Source organism: Centroberyx affinis, unplaced genomic scaffold (genome assembly GCF_046629955.1).
Source record: "Centroberyx affinis isolate AG114_WGS23_722 - 3 ecotype Tasmania unplaced genomic scaffold, CSIRO-AGI_Caff_v1 ptg001095l_1, whole genome shotgun sequence".
NCBI classification, from domain to species: domain Eukaryota; kingdom Metazoa; phylum Chordata; class Actinopteri; order Beryciformes; family Berycidae; genus Centroberyx; species Centroberyx affinis.
The window spans coordinates 440,118-460,558 of NW_027279640.1; the positions used below are offsets into that span (position 1 = coordinate 440,118).

General features: G+C 40.1%; 2 protein-coding genes across 2 annotated transcripts; one reads left to right on the top strand and one right to left on the bottom strand.

Annotated features, from left to right (window-relative positions):
* Positions 1 to 288: 288 nt before the first annotated feature.
* trmt9b (tRNA methyltransferase 9B) lies at positions 289 to 2,640 on the top strand. Its single transcript, XM_071523628.1, has 3 exons — positions 289 to 481; positions 1,089 to 1,262; positions 1,679 to 2,640. Exons 1-3 carry the CDS (start codon positions 319 to 321, stop codon positions 2,638 to 2,640), a joined length of 1,299 nt encoding a protein of 432 aa, XP_071379729.1. The 5' UTR covers positions 289 to 318.
* A 1,430-nt stretch (positions 2,641 to 4,070) lies between these two features.
* Positions 4,071 to 7,883, bottom strand: hdac12 (histone deacetylase 12). The gene is made up of 8 exons (XM_071523627.1): positions 7,625 to 7,883; positions 7,337 to 7,480; positions 6,772 to 6,931; positions 6,478 to 6,674; positions 5,520 to 5,670; positions 5,242 to 5,358; positions 5,017 to 5,159; positions 4,071 to 4,304 (listed from the first exon to the last, which is right to left on the bottom strand). Exons 1-8 carry the CDS (start codon positions 7,724 to 7,726, stop codon positions 4,281 to 4,283), a joined length of 1,038 nt encoding a protein of 345 aa, XP_071379728.1. The 5' UTR covers positions 7,727 to 7,883; the 3' UTR covers positions 4,071 to 4,280.
* Between the last annotated feature and the right edge of the window lie 12,558 nt (positions 7,884 to 20,441).

Below are 20,441 nucleotides of genomic sequence, written 5' to 3' on the forward strand. Positions count from 1 at the left end.
CAATCAAAAAAATGTCATTACAAAGTGGAAATACTATAATTTGGATGGAGAGCTTGTGAATCTGTGATGGGCAAGCCATCTCATTTGTGATTACTACAGCAGAATAAAATGGAGCGAATATCACGATTAATTTCTCTGCCCCACGATACATATTGTCACATTTTTGTATTGCGATATATTGAATTTCTATCTATCGTCCAATCCCCAGTTTGATGTATTTTGTTGTATTTATCATTTGGACATGAGCAGCCAAGCTAAGGCAGATGTGTTTGTCTCTGCAGGCATGATGCTGTGAGGCTGCTGTAGGAGGCGGCCTGGATGACCATGATGGAGGAGGCTGCCAACCAGCTGGAGAGAGACCATGTGCACAGTGTCTATGACAAGATTGCTCCATATTTCAATGACAGCCGCTACAAAGCCTGGCCTAAGGTACGCCAGTTCCTCGTGGACCTGCAGCCGGGGAGCATCGTCGCCGATGTGGGTAGGTGTCACTCCTACAAATGTTCTTCCTGCAGATCTACCATCTTGACAACTGACGCATGATTAGCACAGTGTGTACTCAGTTAATGTCATGTAGTTGTACACTGTTTATTCTTCTGTTTGTTGTTGAAATGGATCTGTTTAGGGCTGGGTGATAGGCTATAGTATGGCTCACGCATGCAAAATCCCATGTTAAATCCAATTAATGTTCATCCCATTGAACTGAATGGTAATGATAGGTGTGATGTCAAACAAAACTGAAATTTTCAAATAATATTCCTACCATACCTCATTTTGTCAGGGTTGTTTATTATTGTTTATTATTAATTAGCTTGTTACGATCAATTTAAACAGCATAATTGTTTGTCATGATATCCCAAAATTACCGTATCATCACGTTATGATTCCACTGAAAGACAATAAACGTTAATATTGAATAATCACCAGCCCTAGATCATTTATAATACGTTGTTTACTGGAGACGCTTGGAATACCAATAAGTAATTCTGAAGCTCTCTTTCTTTCTAAAGATATTTCAAATCTAACTAAAGTGCAGATCTTTCCTCATGGTTGTTTTAAAATGCTGTTGATTGTCTCCTCCACTGCAGGCTGTGGTAACGGCAAATATCTCCACATCAATGAGGAGGTGTTCAAGCTGGGGTGTGACGTTTGTCGCCCCCTGGTGGACTTTGCCTGGAGCCAGGGACATGAGGTCCAGATGTGCGATGGGCTGCATTTGCCTTACAGAGACGGCTGCTTCGACGCTGTGCTCTCTATTGCAGGTAATGGACACACAGTGGGGGAGGAGGGAATCATTCATTCCTCTCAGTCAGTCACATTCGCTCCCTCCATGTGCGTTATGCTCAACTCCTGGGGCTGTCATTTGTTTCAAATGAAATGAACTTATAATAATAATAATCAACATCCATTTACAATGAGCATGTTGCCCAGCCAACAGTGGTTACACAGTGTGGATATAATCCATGGCTCTTGCTCAAACACAAAGAGTGTAATTATGAGCGCAAAGATGACAGCAAACACCCACACTATTAATTTACATGCCATTCGCATTGTACATAATGTGGTTTGGTGACTCAGACATGACGTCTAAATGCTGACTGTGACACAATATTACAGTAAAATAAATGCCTTCCCACTGTCAAACTTGTTTTTCTGACCAATTATTTTTTTCTCGTAGTCATCCATCATTTGTCCACCAAAGAGCGGCGTATTCGAGCAATAAAGGAGATGGCGCGCACTCTGCGGGTGGGAGGACGCATCATGATCTACGTGTGGGCCATGGAGCAGAAGCGTCGTAAATTTGAGAAGCAGGACATCTTCGTCCCCTGGAACCCCAACCCTCATTCACCCTCCAGCTCCAGCAGGGAGCACGCCAAACCCAGGAGGAGGGGCGCAGCGCAGAGCGTGAGCGAAGCCATAGACAACACCGACAAGCACAGGAAGGTTAGAAGCACATCCTCCATGGTAGACGAGGAAGACATGACCTGCACCGCGCAGCAGCAGAGGACCCAGAGACTGTGGTTCTTCTCCAGGTCCCTCGATTCTGTGTTCGACTTCGGCAGCTTAGCCGTCTCCCGCTCGTCCTCCAGAGACCTGAGCACTTTAGCCTCACCCACGGGAGAAAATGAAGCGAACAAGACCGGCCAGCGCGGGAGAGGACGAGGCCTCATCAAGCAGGTCTCCAGCTTCTTTTCCCCTTCGTCTGTGATCAGCTCGGAGGAGGACGTCTTTGACGCGGTCACAGACCTGCACAAGGGGCAGAAAGACGCTGGAGGCAACAGCACCACCAACAGCACAGAAAACCAGGGCGTCTCTGTAGCTTTAGTCCAGGAGTGTGGCTCTCTGGCCCTGCCGGATCTAGTCCCGTACCAGAAGGAACACCTCAAGCAGTCTGGGGACAAAGAGAATGAAGGAGGCTCGCAGGGAAAAGAGCGAGAGCAGCAGGAAAGCACACAGAGTCCTCAGGAGAGCGAGGGGCAGATGGCAGGCTCCTGCCTGAGGTACTATCATGTCTTTAGGGAGGGAGAACTGGCAGAGCTGATAGAGAATCATGTTGAGGAGCTTCATGTCACACACACCTACTTTGACCACGCCAACTGGTGTGTAGTGGCAGAGAAAATTCAGGTATGGAAAATATGATTTTAACATGTTTGATTTTAATTTGCGTCGCCTCTGCCTCAAGTTTTAGCATTGAATGACACATTCAATATTTTTTTAAATTGCCATAACTGTACAGTACACACACTGATGTAGCCATTGTAGAAGTTCCACGTTAGGGCATGCAACAGTAAACTACGCTACTGTACTGTTGCACTGCTGCTCCACCTAATTGTTTGGAAAATTACATTTTTTCCTTCTCTTTCCAGCAGTCAGTAGGCACAAGGAATGGTCCTGCAACAAGCTGTGTTGTGTTTCAATACACCTATCCAGTTCTAGCATTAAACATTATTGTAGAAAGAATGGCTACAGTGTCCACTGCAGCAATAGTGGAGGATAAATGGATGAAGTGTGTTCTACGATGGCTACCATTGTATACTGTACCACAATTTGTAATGTGCTGATCCTATTTCAATACAAGAAACAAGCAGTATCCCGATACCCATTGGAGCGTTCCCTTTAGGTGTCAAGATCTTGTCTTGATTATCAAACCATAGGGAATTCCAGTGCTGCTAATGATGATTTTAACTATTTTTTAAAAATAATAGCGTTTCATTATAAATTTTACTGTTCTTCTCTTTGGACAAGACTTTTAATATTAGCCAAAGAAGAGTTTATGAGATTATACTCTTCCACCTGCTCTTAAATGTTTTAAAGCATTGATCATGGTGGAAAATTCTTATCTCATACCTTTTGTCTGCCTGTTTTAAAATTGCACAAATTGTTCCTCAACACCGGCCACGAGGAGCCAACCTTACAGCAAGTATCTGTTATGTACCTCTTGGTAGGACTTTCTATAAACCACCTGTGTGTAATCCATCATCACAATGTTGGGGGGAAAAAAAAGAGCACATAGCTGTGCAGAATAGCATTAGCATATCTTCCAAAACATTTGTGCCATTTGGTTCTTGTACTTAATCCTAACCAGGTGTTTCAAAGAAAGTGTTGCCAATGTGTCTGCTTGACATCGATATTTGTAATTGCCGTGTTTTGTCTTGTGTTGAAGTATCTTGCTGAACTACACCAGTAGTATGTTTCAGCAACTCAACTGCCTCATATACTGTGAATAAACATTGCACTGTACCGCAAGTATGTCGCTGCTTGCTACTTGATGTCAGTGAATGACATAAAATAGGTAAAACTTGAAACATACTGTCTATCTGTACTCAGTGTGCCAAGGAAGGTGCATACCCGTATCAGTACAGCATGTCTGGACCAACTGTGTTTGTTCTAAAGTGAAAGTGGTACTTTATCGTTTTATGTGACCTGATGTAACTACTTTCAGTTTGTTGTATTTGTTTTTCCTTATTAAAAACTTTCATGAGGCTTGTTGAGTTGCATTTACTGTACCTGCAGCAATGTAGGAATTCGGAAGATCAGCATTTAGTGACAGACAGAAGTTTTGTGGTTCAGTGCCTCAATATTTAATAGTCATGCTTATGACAATTATTACTTTATAAATACTGATACAGTATCTATGATGAGGTAATCAACAAGGTATACATCTGCTTGATGCATTCTTCAGAACACATGCCACCATAAGAGAACAACTCTTGTTCTTACAGTGACCAACAAGTTTTCAATAGATTATCCTCAGGTTCCTCGAGTCAGGAGATGAAAGTCTACATTCCACATTCTCTCCATACCTGCAACATGTAGAACATGATTACTATTTTCTTATACTTGTTTATATACTAGTGAGTGTATTTAAAATATATATATATATATATGTGTATGTGTATATATATATATGTGTATGTATATATGTGTATATATATATATATATATATATATATATATATATATATATATATATATATATATATATATATATATATACACACACACACACACACACACTATATGTATAGATATAGATATAGATATAGATAGATAAAACATAGATAAAATACACTATATATATGTATACACTACCCGTCAAAAGTTTGGACACACACATTTTATATTATCTGTACTATTTGTCACATTTTAGAATAACAGTAAAGACATTGAAAGTATGAAATAGCACAAATGGAATTATGCAGTGACCAAAAAAAGTGTTAAACAAATCAAAACGATATTTTATTTTAGATTCTTTAAAGTAGCCTTGATGGAAAGGCAAAGGCTTTGGAAAGAAATTCATACATAGGCATCAACCACACTATTTATATTTGTCTAAGAAACACATTTCAAGCATTTAAGCATAAGCCTTTAGATCAAAATGACTTTAAGATCATGAAAAACTACTTTCAATAAGGTGTGTCCAAACTTTTGAATGGTAGCATATAGGTTTGTAATATAATTGTGCTTAGGTTGGCATGGAAAGAGACAGCCAACAAGAAGCAGTATTTGCTGTACCTGTGTTGCTGCTCTGTGGACGATGGAGTGCCTGAGGGCCAGTTTGTCGATGTCTCTGGAGTAGCCTCCTCCAATAACAGCAGCTACAGGAACGCCTCTGCTCACGACGGTCTTCATCACATACAGATCTCTCTGATACAGCCCTAGGAGATAGAAAAACTCACTCAAAAATGTCTATCAAAGCATTATAACTAGAAACACCTGAGGTCAATTCTTATCTCTCACCTTGATCAGTCAGACGGAGCCTCCCCAGTTCATCTTCCCAATGAGGGTCGACACCAGCATCATACAGAACCAGATCTGGGCGAAAGGTGTCCAGCAGGGAGGGAAGATGGGCCTCAACTGTTGAAAGAGTCATTTCTTAATTCCTCATGAAAGCTCAGATAGGTACAGACATGTTAGTTCATGGAATCAACCTCATTATTCAAATGACTTGGACCTAAACACTGAATATGTTTCATGTTGTTATGCCTTGGGCTCCCTGGTTGGAAATGGAAACTTGCCTGTTGAAAGATACTCCTTGTCCTCCATCCCATCCTCCACACTGACATCTAGGTCGCTCTGCTGTTTACGGAGCGGGAAGTTTTTCCCACAATGCACAGAGAATGTGAACACGCACGGCTCCTCTTTAAAAATGAAAGCAGTGCCGTCCCCCTGTTGGATCCACAAGACTACAGTTTCACTAAAGACAGCACAAAAGGTTCAGCCTGTCCACTGAGAAACAAAGACAGATGCTCATTGATGGTGTCGTAGTTCAGCTCCCTCTCTGTTCTGCTGACCAAGGAGTCTCGTCAAAGTGTTTTTCCTTTTCCCCCTACTTTGTGTCCCTCTCAGCTTTCCTTCTGTCTGTCTCATTATAGAGAGGATACTATGGGGGGAAGACTGCACTCTCCTTTAGGGTTTGACCGACATGGGTTTTTGAAGACTGGTGCAGATATTTTTGTATTGAAGCTGGCAATAGCTGATATTTTGTTTAAATTTGATTATTTTTTGGCCCAAAAGAATTACAAGTGTTTGCTGTTTCCTCCAGGATTTTATTCTTGTCAGAAAAAGCCTCTAAAACAGCATTTAGACCATCATGGGACACTAAAACTCCCCATTTAAGCCTATACTATACTAAACTTCTCTTAGGGTTAGCAGGATGACTCACCGTACCTATTCAATGATAGGAGAATTTTCTTGGATAGAATTGGAAGAATTGATTTGCAAAAACATCTGAATTAAATGAAAAAGTAAAATGTGAAAAAAAATCCAATTTCAATGCAGCTTTTACAGACTAGTTTTTATGTAGCTATGGTCAGGGAGGAAGGAGGTAGATGACATGGACTGGCCGATAACCGATATTTAACAAAAGCACAATATTGGACTGATATGTCTGCAAATTGATATAAAGCAGTGTAACCCTACTTTCCTTAACAACAACAACAAAAACAACAAGTATTACGGGCAAGTTAACTATACCTGATGCACATCTAGATCCACAATCAGCACCTTCCGCCTGGGTGAAGAGTTGCCCATCAGGTATTTAGCTGCAACTGCCAGATCATTGAGTAGACAAAACCCTGAACCAAAGCTCGGAAAAGCGTGATGGGTTCCTCCTGCGGTGCTGCAGGCGAGACCCCTCTGCAGCGCTATTTCTGCAGCTAGGACAGTCCCACCTGGAAACAAGAGGGGAATGGGTTAGGGTTAGTTTTTGTGGTGTGGACTTTCAGGTCATCCAGCTGTTCAAGTCACCCGGACCCTGAATGATCTCACCTGTTTCATATCGGCAGCGTCTCACTATGCCTTTGCTCCAGGGAAAGCCCGTCCTCTTTTGCTCTTGCTCGTTTATTTTCCCATTTATGAAGTTGTTCAAGTATTCGTCAGTGTGCACACAGCTTAGTAAATCTTCAGAGGCAATTGCAGGCATCCACACCTACTGTAAGAAAGGAAATTCTCACTCAAAGGAAAATGTACATATGACTGAGAGAATACCACTACTACTACTACTAATAATAATGCATTTTAGTAATAACAATAATACTAAACTTTATTTATAAAGTGCTTCTTGAAACAGAGCTATAAAGTGCTTTACAGAAGAAATGATAAAACAGGTACAGTGATTAAGAAGGAAAGTAAAAGAGTACAATAAATAGACATTCATAGCGTCTAAATAGATAGAATAGACAGAATCAGATAGAATAGACAGAATCAGATAGAATAGACATTCATAAAAGCATACAAGCCAAATGACAAAATATAGAAGAGTACTAATAGAAAGCAGTAATAAAAATATAAAAACAGTTAGTATTTTAGTCCCAAATATCAATGAATCACTCACCTGTTTATCTGTAATGACTTGGTCCTTGATTAAAAAATGCAGCACCCGGGGAAACTTCCCCATAGGAAACCGGTGGTTGGGTGGCAGGTCACACACATACTTGCTGTGATGAACTATTGGAAGTCCACTGTCTTCATGTCTGATCTGTGAAGTGTTATGCAGAAATGTTATGTCAGTTTTTATGCAGTGCACAAAATGTAGGCTGCAGGCATAGCCTAGTAGTAGCTTCTGCAGCAGTAGTATGAGTAAAATGAATATTTCACGAAATCCATTTTTTCAAACTCTTACTTGTTCAGCATGGAAACATCTGCAGAAAGTGGAAGCTGCACCAACCAGCTGCCCGAATTTCACCCGAGGTCCTTTAGAAAGTATCTGCTTTATGTAAGTCATTTCTCTAAACTAGCAGACTAATCCAAACCGACAAACGGCAGGCTAGACTTCACTTTAGCATGCGACCTGCATTGTACTATAAATAAAGTAGTTGTTACAGCACGTGTAGTTTATTATTATAGGACGTGCCAATAACCTCGAGTAGACATGGGCCGAGTTGTCCTGTTTGTTGACGGATGCATGGCTGTGCCCATCCTCTCCTCCAGCAGCACTCTACTGCCATCATCTGTCATGGAGGGGGAATAATGCACAGCATCGCTTATGCTTCATGGTTGGCAAACAACTTGTAGGTTAGTCCGCATCTCTAATGGTATAAAAGCTTTACATATTATCTATCACGCCTGAAACACAATATTTAATGCATTTAATCTCAATCTTCAACATTCTGTTTACATTACCCTACGTTCAGAAAATAAAAACGACCCTCCAGTAGGCTAGATGATCATATCAGGCAACACCACCAATATTAATAAAAAAACTTTACGATTTTTTTTTCTCCTTTAAAATATCCGATCTTCATAGCTTACATCAGTTTGATAGGACCTACTAGCCTACTTAAAGCCTTAACGTTTTATAGGCTAGGCTACTACTTGTGATGTAGGCTATATGAATTTAGGTAAAGTTAAAAATGTGGGTAAAATCTATTCTGAAAATAAAAAACTGGGTAAACTTGGTTTGGCATATTCCTAGATGCCATACATTTACTTTACGGTTTATGTGGAAAAACTGTCGGTGTCATGCTGTAACTTTACATTTCCTGACATTGTGGTACACAGCATATGCACCGGTCAATTTGAATATTAACCGTCAATTTGAATATTAACCGACAGCGTGGTACGTAAGGTCAGTCTGTACATTTACCTACGATGTGGTATGCTTATATGCGTATTAATCATGAAAAAACAACAACAATTTAAACGGTATGACCAAATCTTAACCTGGTAATGACCTCAAGTTCATCTCTTGTTATGTTGGCTTGTTAGCTTTTAGCATGCTATCTGACAGTGTTTGCTAGCAGCATGGTTGCTGATGTAACGTTATTCTTTAGAAAGCAGATCTGTTGGCTTGTTAGCTTTTGGTTAAACTTTTAGTCTTTTCTCATGCTACCAACGTGTTTCTATATCAGTTTTAGTCAGGTGATTTCCTTTATGTCCTTAACTCAACCCAACATATGTAATTTTTTCAGCAAGGTTTTGGACCCATATGCCACGCTCCCACAGTCCAGAAATTATCTTATCAGTCCTATGGGCTTTCAAAGCTGATCTATCTACTCCCCATCCCTTCTCAACCAAACAAATCCAAACTAATCTTCAAAACCTTCTTACATTTTCATTCTTGAATATCTAATAGTAGGCTACTTAACCTCTCCAAATAATGTACAAAATGGCAAGCCTAGTCATAAGACCCTGGTTGTTCCTTGGTAATTTAACGTTATATATTTAGAGTAAACACTATAGTAAAGAAATATTAGGCTACAATAATACCACACCCTATAAGTCAAGGACCTCACAGCGATTATATTTTCTGTCTTTACTATATTATTTGTCATTTAAACGTGTGGGAAAAGAGATTTAGATTTCTTGCCATTTATTGCCTGTATTTGAACTCTTAAAAGTGGCAATACTAGTTTTTTTGACTAATATTATTAGAATAGAGACAAATTTTCAACTCCCATATGGAAAAAAAATCTCATACAGGCTACTTCAGAAAGTAAATAGCAAATATTTTTGGCCAAAATATATTTTTCGATATGGATATGTTCCTATATGCACATAGGAAAAAAAATAGATTTCCAGCATCCAAAATATATTTAAACTGAATATCATGTACATGAACAATTTTGTATATGTTGAAACACTGTATCTCTAAACATATTATGAAGTAGGCTATACATGAAATGTATTTTTTGTAGTATTTATTGTTATTATTAGTAGTAGTTAGTATTAATATTATTATTTTCACGATTCAAAACTCTTTGTTGATGAGCCTTTTGTTTACAGAAGGGGCCTAGATGTTCCCGTGTCTGGCCTTGGGGCTGCATATTTAATCCACATATCATTCTTCAGATGCCTCGGGTGTTATATCATCTCCACCATCCTGTCAGCTGCATCTGTTGAAGCAAGCTGCTGAGATTCCTCTGTCTCTGTCATCATGTCTCAAAGTTATAGGGGCGTTGAACTTAGATACATTGGCATAGGTAAACCTTAATACAGATATACAGTTGATTAAATGCAGCCTCTTTCCTAATAAGCAGAAATTAAGTAGCCAATTTCACTTGGAGCCAGGAGTCTTTTCTTAAAAACACTACTCACATTTTTTGATGAAATATTGAACAAATGAAGCTCAATGAAATTCAAACATTTTCAATGTCATGTCAATACTAGCTCTTTCAACTGATCATAACATTATATTGCATTGTATCATATCGTATCATATCGTATCGCATCGTATCGCATCGTATCGCATCGTATCTCATCATATTATACTATATTGTATCGTACCCTGTTGCATCGCATCACATCGCATCATATTGTATTGTATGATATTGTATTGTATGATATCGTATCGTGTCATATCGTATCGTGTCATATCATATGGTATCGCATCGTATCGTATGGAAGTCGAGAACGGCCGTGCCTGCAATAATTTTTTTTAATGCTGTTATCTCGAGATCACAAGTTAATTATCTCGTGATCTCGAGAAAACGAGCTTTGTTATCTCGAGATAACGAGATAATCAACCCGTTATCACGAAAAAACAAAATGTCGTTTCCTCTTATTACTTATAATGTTTATCAGAGAGCAGGAGTGCCATGCCTAGATGCATGCATAGATGGCGTCTTGACAACTGTAGCAAATGATTTAAGCTGAAAATGTCAGATCAAGAAGTACCCATTATTGATCAACGCATCAGACAGTACTTCAATCAAGGTCTAACACAGGCAGAAATTGCATTGTGTCTTTCTGTTAGATATAGGCCTAACATTCAGATCAGTCCTCGTCATTTAAGGAGAAGACTAGCGGTTATGAGTCCTCCCCGACGTTCATGACAGTGATCTTGAAGGCTGAAATCAGGTGTGATCAAATGAACCAGACACTCATTTTCAAGTTCTCCATAATTATCCCGTGATCTTGAGAAAACAAAAGTCGTTTTCTCGTGATAAATTATCTTGTTTTCTCGAGAAATCTGCCTTTTGTTTTCTTGAGATAACGAGATAAATTAACCCGTTATCTCGAGAAAACAAGCTTTGTTATCTTGAGATAATGAAATAATTAACTCGTGATCTCGAGATAACGGCATTAAAAAAATAATTGCAAGCACGGCCGTTCTCGGCTTCCGTAGTGTTGCATCGCATCGTATGATATTGTTTTGTATGTTATCGTATTGTGTCATATCGTATCGTATTGTGTCATATCGTATCGTATTGTGTCATATCGTATCGTATCGCATCAATCGCATCGTATCGTATCGTATCGTATCGTATCGTATCGTATCGTATCACATCGCATCGCATCGTATTAATGCCCACAACTAGCTTTTATCCTATTATACAAAAACCAAATGGGCAGGCTAAGCCGATACCTTTTCTGCATTCAGTCTGGTTCCTTTGTGAGGACAAAGACAGGATGAGTGGAGGCCCCATGTAAATGAGATGAAGTTGTCAATCATGGGGCACTCTTCATTCTGAACTCACTCCCTTTTTCTCTATTTTGTCCCTCATGATCATCAAATCTCCCTCTCGTTATATTCTGAGTTTTGAAATGACAGTTTCATATTGTGGTCCATAAACAGCAACAGAAGAAGTCGTTGTCCCACACCGAATGCATGACAGAGGGCTTGTCCTTTCCATGCGTTTACATACAGCCAAGAGAATACATGCTTTTCTCAGTTGTGTTCACTAGATTTCCATGGTGTTCGTCTGTTCGTCTATTTCCCTCACCATCTTTATTTACTCCTCCCCTGCCCTCTCCAGCCATCCCAGTCAACACCCCTCCTGTGAAGCTGCGTGCTGTGGCTGATTGAAGGGGGCGGTCCCAAGCTCACAACTGACACGACAGTGACAGAGGTTCGTTCTGGTGTCACACTGAAATCATGTCAAACTAAGAGGTTGACAGATTTACTGCCTTTCACACCCATATATGAGCGTTAAGAGTGACAGGGGATCCCGTAAAAGGGTAAGTGATATGATGCAAATCATTTACCCAGGTCTGTTATGAATTGCTATTGTAGAATTATTTGGGTGTTTGAGTTTTACAATGTCCTTAACATTTTAATGTATACATTTTAAAGTATTGGTGGTTTTTAGGGTAAAAAAAAATGTTTCTTTAGCTGGTAAAATATTGTAGTTTCCTTCTTATTGTACTGAAATGGCAATTGTTTACCTACTTTTTGTCTTTGATACTGCCTCCCCATCTGTCTCTTTTTTACATTGCTGGAAGGCAGCTCAAGGTCACTGTCTGGCTTACTGTGGGCCATGGGGTTCTCCCATGAGAAGGCCTTGTGTGTGTGTGTGTGGAGCGGGGTGAGGGTGAGGGTGGTAGATGGGGATTAGCACAACCCCCTTGGGAGGGGCTAGTGTACTCGCGGGCAGATAAGAAAATAGGCGAGAGCGTTGGTCCCAGGTGCAGGGGAGAAATCTCCTCATAATAGAGAGGGGAGATTAGAGAGGGAAAATCAATTACTGAGTTCAGCGTTGTTAATGGGCCTTTCAATTGTAGGAGGAGGAAGGAGGAGAGGGGGTCCTCTATTTTTTAAATGAAAGACACCGATATCCTGCCATAAAGATTGTTTCGAGTTATATTATGTACAAGTTTAACTAAATGGAGGTTAAATTCATTTAATTAACGTAGACATTTTCTTGCTTTTGCTTTGATGTTTCTATAAATTTTATTTAATCTATCAAATGTTTGGATTTTTTCCAAGTGAAAGAGAAAAGCACAGTTGACAATCAGCTGTATGTGAGCAGCAGTCCGCTTCAGCTGTTTTTCAAGGCCTTGCAGCTCAGTCTCATTCCTGGGAAAGGCAATGGAAGAAACGGGTGTTGAAACAACTGCTCAGCTTAGATCTGTAACTTGGTCTTTTCCCTTCTCAGTCCAACTCACTGTGAAGCTAATGTTAGGGAATCTGACTAACTGTGTGGGCTGAACAAGTTCACTTTTCACCTTTTATCTTCTCACCAGGCATAGTGATGTGCAGTCATAATTTGCAGTGAAATTACAAATGGGGTCACTGAAATGTTTCCTCACTTTGAACTTGCACGTTAAGTTTATACAAACAAAAAAAGCCACAAGTAGACTTGACTTACTGTACTCGTTGGACCATACACAGGGGTGAGGATTTGGTTCACACATGGATGGGATCAATTTTATGCCGCACGCACTGTGTGTTTAACCAAATGAATAGCCCCGTCATCTCTGAATAGCCCTGTCATCTTGGCATGTTTTTTCACGTTCCTGGAAGCGAACATGAGTGTGTGTGTTGTCTGACCCCGGTGGAAGGGGGTGTGAGGTTTGCATCAGACATTGCATTCAAGCGGCATACCTGTCAATTACGCTGCAATCACAACATCCAGCCCACCACCCCCGACTCACCCTCCACCTCACAACTCTGAGCGGAAGGAATTTGCTTGTTTGATTGCGAGCGCTGGCGGAGCGTGTTGCAGCAGGTGAGGATAGGGGTTGTTGTTGGAGTGAATTAATTTGCAGTTGCTCTGTATGTAATGTAATGTCTCAGGCTCACTGCTTATGCCCTGCTGCCTTAACCATCCAAGGCAATCCCCAGGTCACATGAAAAGCCCAGCTGCTGCGCCACACGTCCATCACTATGCTGCTATAATCACAAACATGCTGGGGTGAAGGGCCTTGAAATAACAGTCCGGCAGTAGGCTATAATTTGCTATCATTTTAGTCAATATTTACACCTCTTCTCCCATGATTGCTGGAAATGACACATTTAGCTATACTCTCTCAGCTCACACATTGTTTGGGGATGTCTCCACCGCTATTAACTAAGTTGCGACATCTCATGCGGTTGTTGTGCGGTAAACACCGGGTGTTGTCAGCATGTGTTGTCAACAGGCGGGGAGCGTGTCAAGAGCCAATGAAATGCCTTCGTAGAGAGGAATGAGGCAAAACAATATACTCCCAAATATTTGCCAAGCCCATAAGCATTTTTTAGCATGAATCACACCTCAGACATTTGCTGTCAAATTTAGGAATATATTTCCAGATGTTCATAATCATGGTGTTTGACGTATGATTGTATGGTTTTCTAAGATTTTAACCTTTGTACAGTACTTACTGCATACTGTCAGATATGCAAGTTAAGCATGGAGAATTCAGACACGCTATCTCTAAGGCTAAATCTAGATAAGTAGATAACTTAAGAAGGCAAGATCATCTGTGTTTGAAATCAAAACACGCACATGGCAGTTCCTGAGTTGAAGCCAACCACACAATCTTTTGTTTGTGGTATTTATGCACTCCCTTCAAACATACCAGTCTGAAGCCTTCAATATCAAACAGTCTCACAAATAACACTGCAAATAAAATGCATAACACAAAATATGTTTTTCCTTTAGAGATGATAATATCATGGGCTATTTTACCGTCAGAAGAAAGCTTGGCTTTTCCAATGAATTATCAATCCAAGTTAACATCTGTTGGTTTACAGAGATAAAAAACAAAAACTCTCCTGGGTTATTATAGAAACAGGTGGGAGCTAATACGAATTAATTCACCATACTGTCAGGGTCTTAAGGCCTTGAGTAGGCAAACAGCATTCAAATGATAATAGAGACTATACACTTTTTAATTAAACAGCAGTCAGTTTTAATTAAACTGTCGTATGATGTAGGCATCCTTTTGTTCCATCAAACCTTTAAAAACAATTAGATACATTTCCAAATATATCTTAACTTGTATATGGTAGCATGTTTCATTCAATATCAAATACTTGAGACTTGAGACTCTAGACAATAAAAGCTACATCAAAAGTCTATGGAGACCTACTTTATGTATTGCTTGAGTAAAATATGGGCATTTATCTTTGTTCACAATATTTTATGATGATTGATCAGGTTTAAGGGTACAGACGGAGTGAAACTGCAGAGAGAAGAGATAATGCAGAACATCTGCCCGTGGTCTGAGGAATGCTGGGAATCCGCAGGGGAGTTGAAAAGCAATGGAGATATTGAGTCAGACTGTGGTATTACTGGAATGTTTACCAACCATGTTTAGATTCTGTATTGTACTCGTGTGTTTTCTAGGGTCGGTATGGTTCGTGTTACATAAGAGAGCTGTTTTGGCATGACTGATTATCGTTTCTTAGCATGTGATTTGTATGCTATGGCTCATACCTACTAGTATACTTCATATAAACACAGCACAGTGTAGCATGAGGAGATTAGATTTAATATTTTTTTTAATATTATTTCGACATCAGAGGGGAAATCCTTTATCCGTGGTCTAGTCCTTAGATAAAATTTTAGAGTTTAAAGCTGTCAGTCTTTGCCTCTCCTAACAGACTCACCCTTGTGTGCAGCAACAACATGTTGTGTTGCTGGCAGGCAAAACCTCAACCTTCAACCAGAGAGCCACATGTTTCAGCAACACAGCTCGCTCCATTCTCTTTCCCTCACTTTTAATCTCACCATGCCATGTGAAGACCACAGGCACTTCAAAACTTCTGTCCTGTCTTGACAGCCATGTTGATACCGCTGATAAGGGGAAGAGGGGAAAAAAAGAGGCAGTGTAACAGTGAAATGACAGTGCAGTATGTGTTTCTCCTCATGCACTGTAAAAATCGTTTCAAGGTATGATAAATGAGACGAAAATCATTCAACTGTTGTTATGGCTACTATTTTAAGTGAAAGTGAAGATTTCAGTGAAATTCACATTCCAGGAACTTACTATTGTATGTAATATTGTGACTGTAAATCAGTATTTTTAAATCACTATTTTTAAGTGAATGAATCCGACACAGCAGACACAGCTATAGTATCTAATTTAAACTAACTGTATGTCCATAACTGAATGAATGAATGAATGAATACATGAATTTCTTATTGATTTGAAGAATTACAACTGATGCAGTGAGCAGAATTGCAGAATTGAACTGATTTTACATTGGTAGTTAATGCATTAGGTTTATGGATTCCATCTTAATCAGTGGTGTAGTTACTGTTCTATTTTTTCTTATTAAAAATAAGTCATTGCTTTAATTAGCTAAATACTACATCCAGAAGACACTATCTTAAATGCCAAAGTGAGTTGCAACCTATACTGAGATTAAATAGAGAAGAAACAAAGCTTTATGAAAGATCATAATGAAAGCACTGCAACTAAATTCAACTCTATCTGTGAGAAATTTCAATGTCAAATTTATCAAAACAACTGAATTAGTTGACTAACATACATTCCATAAGGTGAGCATTTGTTTTTTTTTGTTTTTTTACAGTGTATCAGATGGCTGTGTGTACATAAGGGCCATTCTTGAGGCTGAAATATCTTGCACAAGCTTGAGTCAGAATGCTGCTACAACAGAATACAGAATACAACAGAAAAGCGGAAAAATTCTAATTTATCTTGAGACTTATCATAAAGTGAATAGAATTTCGTCCCCTCAGGTACTGCAATTCCTCTGTGAGTTGGGTCATGAACCCTGTCAGTTTCAGACTCCTACATTCACTCCTGCTGAAGTGAATGGGGAAACGAGTGGGAAATTATCATTCTTATTGCTCTGTAAGTCAGCCAAAAACAAACAGTGATATCCTCTCAGGTTCACATTTGCTCTTTCTGGAGGGTTTGGCACTGAATTCCTCCGCCTGCTGAGGATCTCGGTCCAGGCCTTGGTATGCTTGCCATCTCTGGCAGTTTGCTTTGGCAGCCGCTCCAGGTCCCCCGGTCCTGTCTTGACATAGCTGTCATAGCCGGCTCTGCCTGCGGGAAGTTGCTCCACATTGCTCACAGCTCACCAGCAGAGCAAAATGAAATCAGTCTCATCTCATGTCAGTTAACTTAGCACAGCTCTATTTCACTGTTATTGTAAAAGTTACAGTCACTGTCTATCACGAGTAGATGTACTTTTTTCGTTTCAACCATATTGAATGAGGAAAATAAAAGCTCAAACACACACACACATGGGTTTGATGGATGCCTTTATGATACTTTAAGGATCATGCAATGTAAATGTGAATTTAGCTGACACTTCAGAGCTTATTTTCTGTGAAAAGTAGGGTTCCCATGGGCCTTGAAAATCCTTAAAAGTTTCTGGGTTTGAGAAAAATGTTCGAAAATGAATGAATAGCCTTGAAAGTATTTGATTTTTTTATTAAAATATAGCACCCAAATTGATCAAAAAGCCTCAGCTCTCTCTGTCTGAGGATCAACAATTCACATCCTGAGGAAAACCCTGTGATGGAGATTTACGTTGCTATAGCTGAATGATTTCACCACCTATGACGTCTATCTACGTACATGCCTGCCAATATTGAGTCCTTGAATTTCACCAAACAAAACCTTGATAGTAATTGGAAAGTCACTGAATTTGATGTCCAAATGAGTATGGGATCCCTGACTGAAAACACAAACTCTTTTGTTGGCAAAACTTGCGCAGAACTGTAACATCTTTATAAGCCCAGGGTAAATTTAGTCTTTCAGCTGCGGTGGTGATGAGGGTTTTAGTTTTTCTTGATCAAACTGGAATGAACAGAACTGTGAAGCATACAGAGAGCTTGGGGTGTTTGGTCGGTGTGAAGTGCCCACTTGTAAATGCACAAAGATTGTGTTCTCTTTTTGTCCTCTCTCTTAGCCCAGGTGCCGCTTCTCCCTCCTATCCCCTGTAGAGGCATAGTCACTCTTTTTCTTGCACGGACACAAACAAGTCTGTTGTTTTTTTTGTTTTCAGCAGTTTCCCTGGTTAGCTTGTCAGAACATCCAGCTGTGTTTGAGCAGAGCTGTTCTCACTCCCACTGGCCTTGGACTGTTCACCTCCACAGCTCAGATACGCCGGGCAGAAAAAGGCAGCCATTCATTAAGTGCAGCCAGTTCAATTTGGCCCTCCAAGCGTTTCCTTAATGTTTTTTACCATCAGAGGGACACATTCTCTCTCTCTATCTCTCTCTCCTCACACATACGCAAACACACACACACACACACACACACACACACACACACACACACTGCCTCTCTTCCACTCTCTGTTCTTTCCACTCTCTTTCTCTCTTTCACACTCAATGCACACACACGCCTGCGCACTTTTATTGTGTTCCCCCAGGCAGTGTCAATATGATCTCAGCTTTGTCGCACATTATTTGTCAGTTGCTCCATCAACACTCTTGGCCAGTATCAAATGTGACAGCCTGTTAATGAACCGATTTTACCCACACCTCTCTACATTTATGAGTTATCTTGAGGTTTTCAGTGACGATTCTGATCAAGTTGTCCTACTTGGTTATGTCCAATTGACAAAAGTCACATCTTTTGTGCACTTTATGTAACCTTTTCATATAACCGTTCAGACGGGGAAGGGAAATGCAAACACAGACACACACCAAGGACATCAGGAATGTCATTCATTTTGAACAAAGGCTCAGGAAATGTAAAAACCTTCCAAACTACTGTACACATACACCTTATCTCACTGGTCAAACAGTGGAGTTCTTACTATTTACATGTTGCATGGCTGCTTCTTAATTATATATCAAAGTTATTTGCTCTTAGCCTTTAATAACTGGGTATTTTGTGGAAAATTAGGTTTAATTTTGGTGTACTGCTTATGTATCCGTATGGCTGCTTTTTGGGTGGACTTAGCTATCTTTGTCTAAGGTGTTATCACAGCAGGACAATGGCTTCTTGACTGTAAAATTTATTTCATAGAGTGCATGTATTTACAACAGAAGGGTGGAGGCTGAAGGAGAGTTGTAAAAAAAAAAAAGAAAAAGGTGTGTTTAAAACATTGTTGACAGGGAATGATGGCCATGGGCAGATTTCAAAGTATTTTGTGAATGAGAGAAGTCATTCAGTGCTCGTTTTCTCCCCCCTGGCTAGAGGTCAAACAGAGTCCATGTGTTGATTTGTGGCCACGGCTTCACCGGGAGCGATGAGGAGTGCCGAGGTTGAATGAATGAATGTATGAACGTATGAATGAATTAATCCCTCCGTGGCATAAAGTCAGGACAATTTACAGGGTGGGAACTCAAGCGTTCCTTTTGCAACACTCATCTTCTATCAGGGAGCCCAGGACCAAACGTAAACAACAAGGCCTCAGCCAATGAGCAGGCAACAGCTCGGGCATGCCCCTTTCATGTGTGAGTGTGTTTACCCTTCATGCTCGTCTCTCACTTTCACTCCTGTCTACTGGTTACCCACAATCCCTATAGTTAGTATACTTGGCTCTATCTTCATACATTTTTTTTTTTTACCTCATACTGAACCATGAGACGACTGCTGTTTACTGAGGAGTGCTTTGACTCTACGTTCCAAGTTAAAGGGGAATTTAGTTCATGGTTTATCATTCTTTTATCTTCTGTTTATCATTCATGTCATATAGGAGGAATCGCCTGCAGCTTCTGTCTGACATTTCATAGCGGATAGCATGGAGCAAAACACCAGTTAGAAACTCTAGATAGAAAACAAACCAGAGGACACACCCAATTCTTCCATTTTATTCATATAAATAAAATGTACAAATTAAGAATGAAGATATTTCACCTTCTACACCTTAATTTGTGTAGAATACAAATTACAAAGCATATCTTTGATCATTTGGATATTCCTTGGTTATTCATATCAATGGATGCTTAACCAAATGTTGATATATGAGTGCTTTGCATAACAGTTACATCAAACTTCAGCATTTTAGTAACATCTTGTCATTTCATGTTTTATAGTGTGGCTGCTGCACTGCAGATTGGTTGACTGTGTGATACAGACTCATAGCTGAAAATGTTTTTTTTTTTTTTTAAAGCAATGTCAAATCAAAACTTGAGGAAACCTACTTTTGGTTTCAGTTTAGCATTAAATACCCTCCTAAAGATATCACCTTAAACTATGCGTAATGTTCTCCAGTAAATCAGCGCACTTCACAGCATTCCTCCTGACTTGAAAGCATTCCTAACCCTGGTGTTTTTAAGTGATAGGTCGTGGCTCTGGTCCATCTCGCCGCTGTACAAGTACAGCCAAGCGAAGTCAGTCAAACCTCACACCGTATTTGTGAGAGCTGGAAACCCATTTTACGTTGTTCTTTCACAGTGCCAGCTACTGCTCCTCTCTTTGCCACCCACCCCACCTCCCTCCCTCTCTTCTCTCTTCCCCCCCTATCTCCTTTCTCCTCCCCTTTCCATCTCCTCACAAGTACACATTCTCCTTGCTCATACGCATATTCTGAATGGTTTAGTCACTGCTAGCCGAAGACTCCAGCAGCCTCCAGGGATACACAGGGAAACAGTTGTGATGACAACCTTGCCTTTTGGTGGAATAGCTGATTAACATGCCTATGGGGATATAAGTGTGGCTCTGCCAGGATCTGTCCAACCCCTCTGTCTCTCCTCTTACAGGAACTTGCCTCCCAGCCTCACCACCAGTGTTTTGTCATGATCTCAGTGACACTGTTTGGGCAACAGAGACAACTGTTTTCCACTCAGCAGGTGAGTCTTTTGTTATGGTTTTCTGTTTCCTATGAAACGGTCTTTAAAGACTCAGTGATGACCTACAGG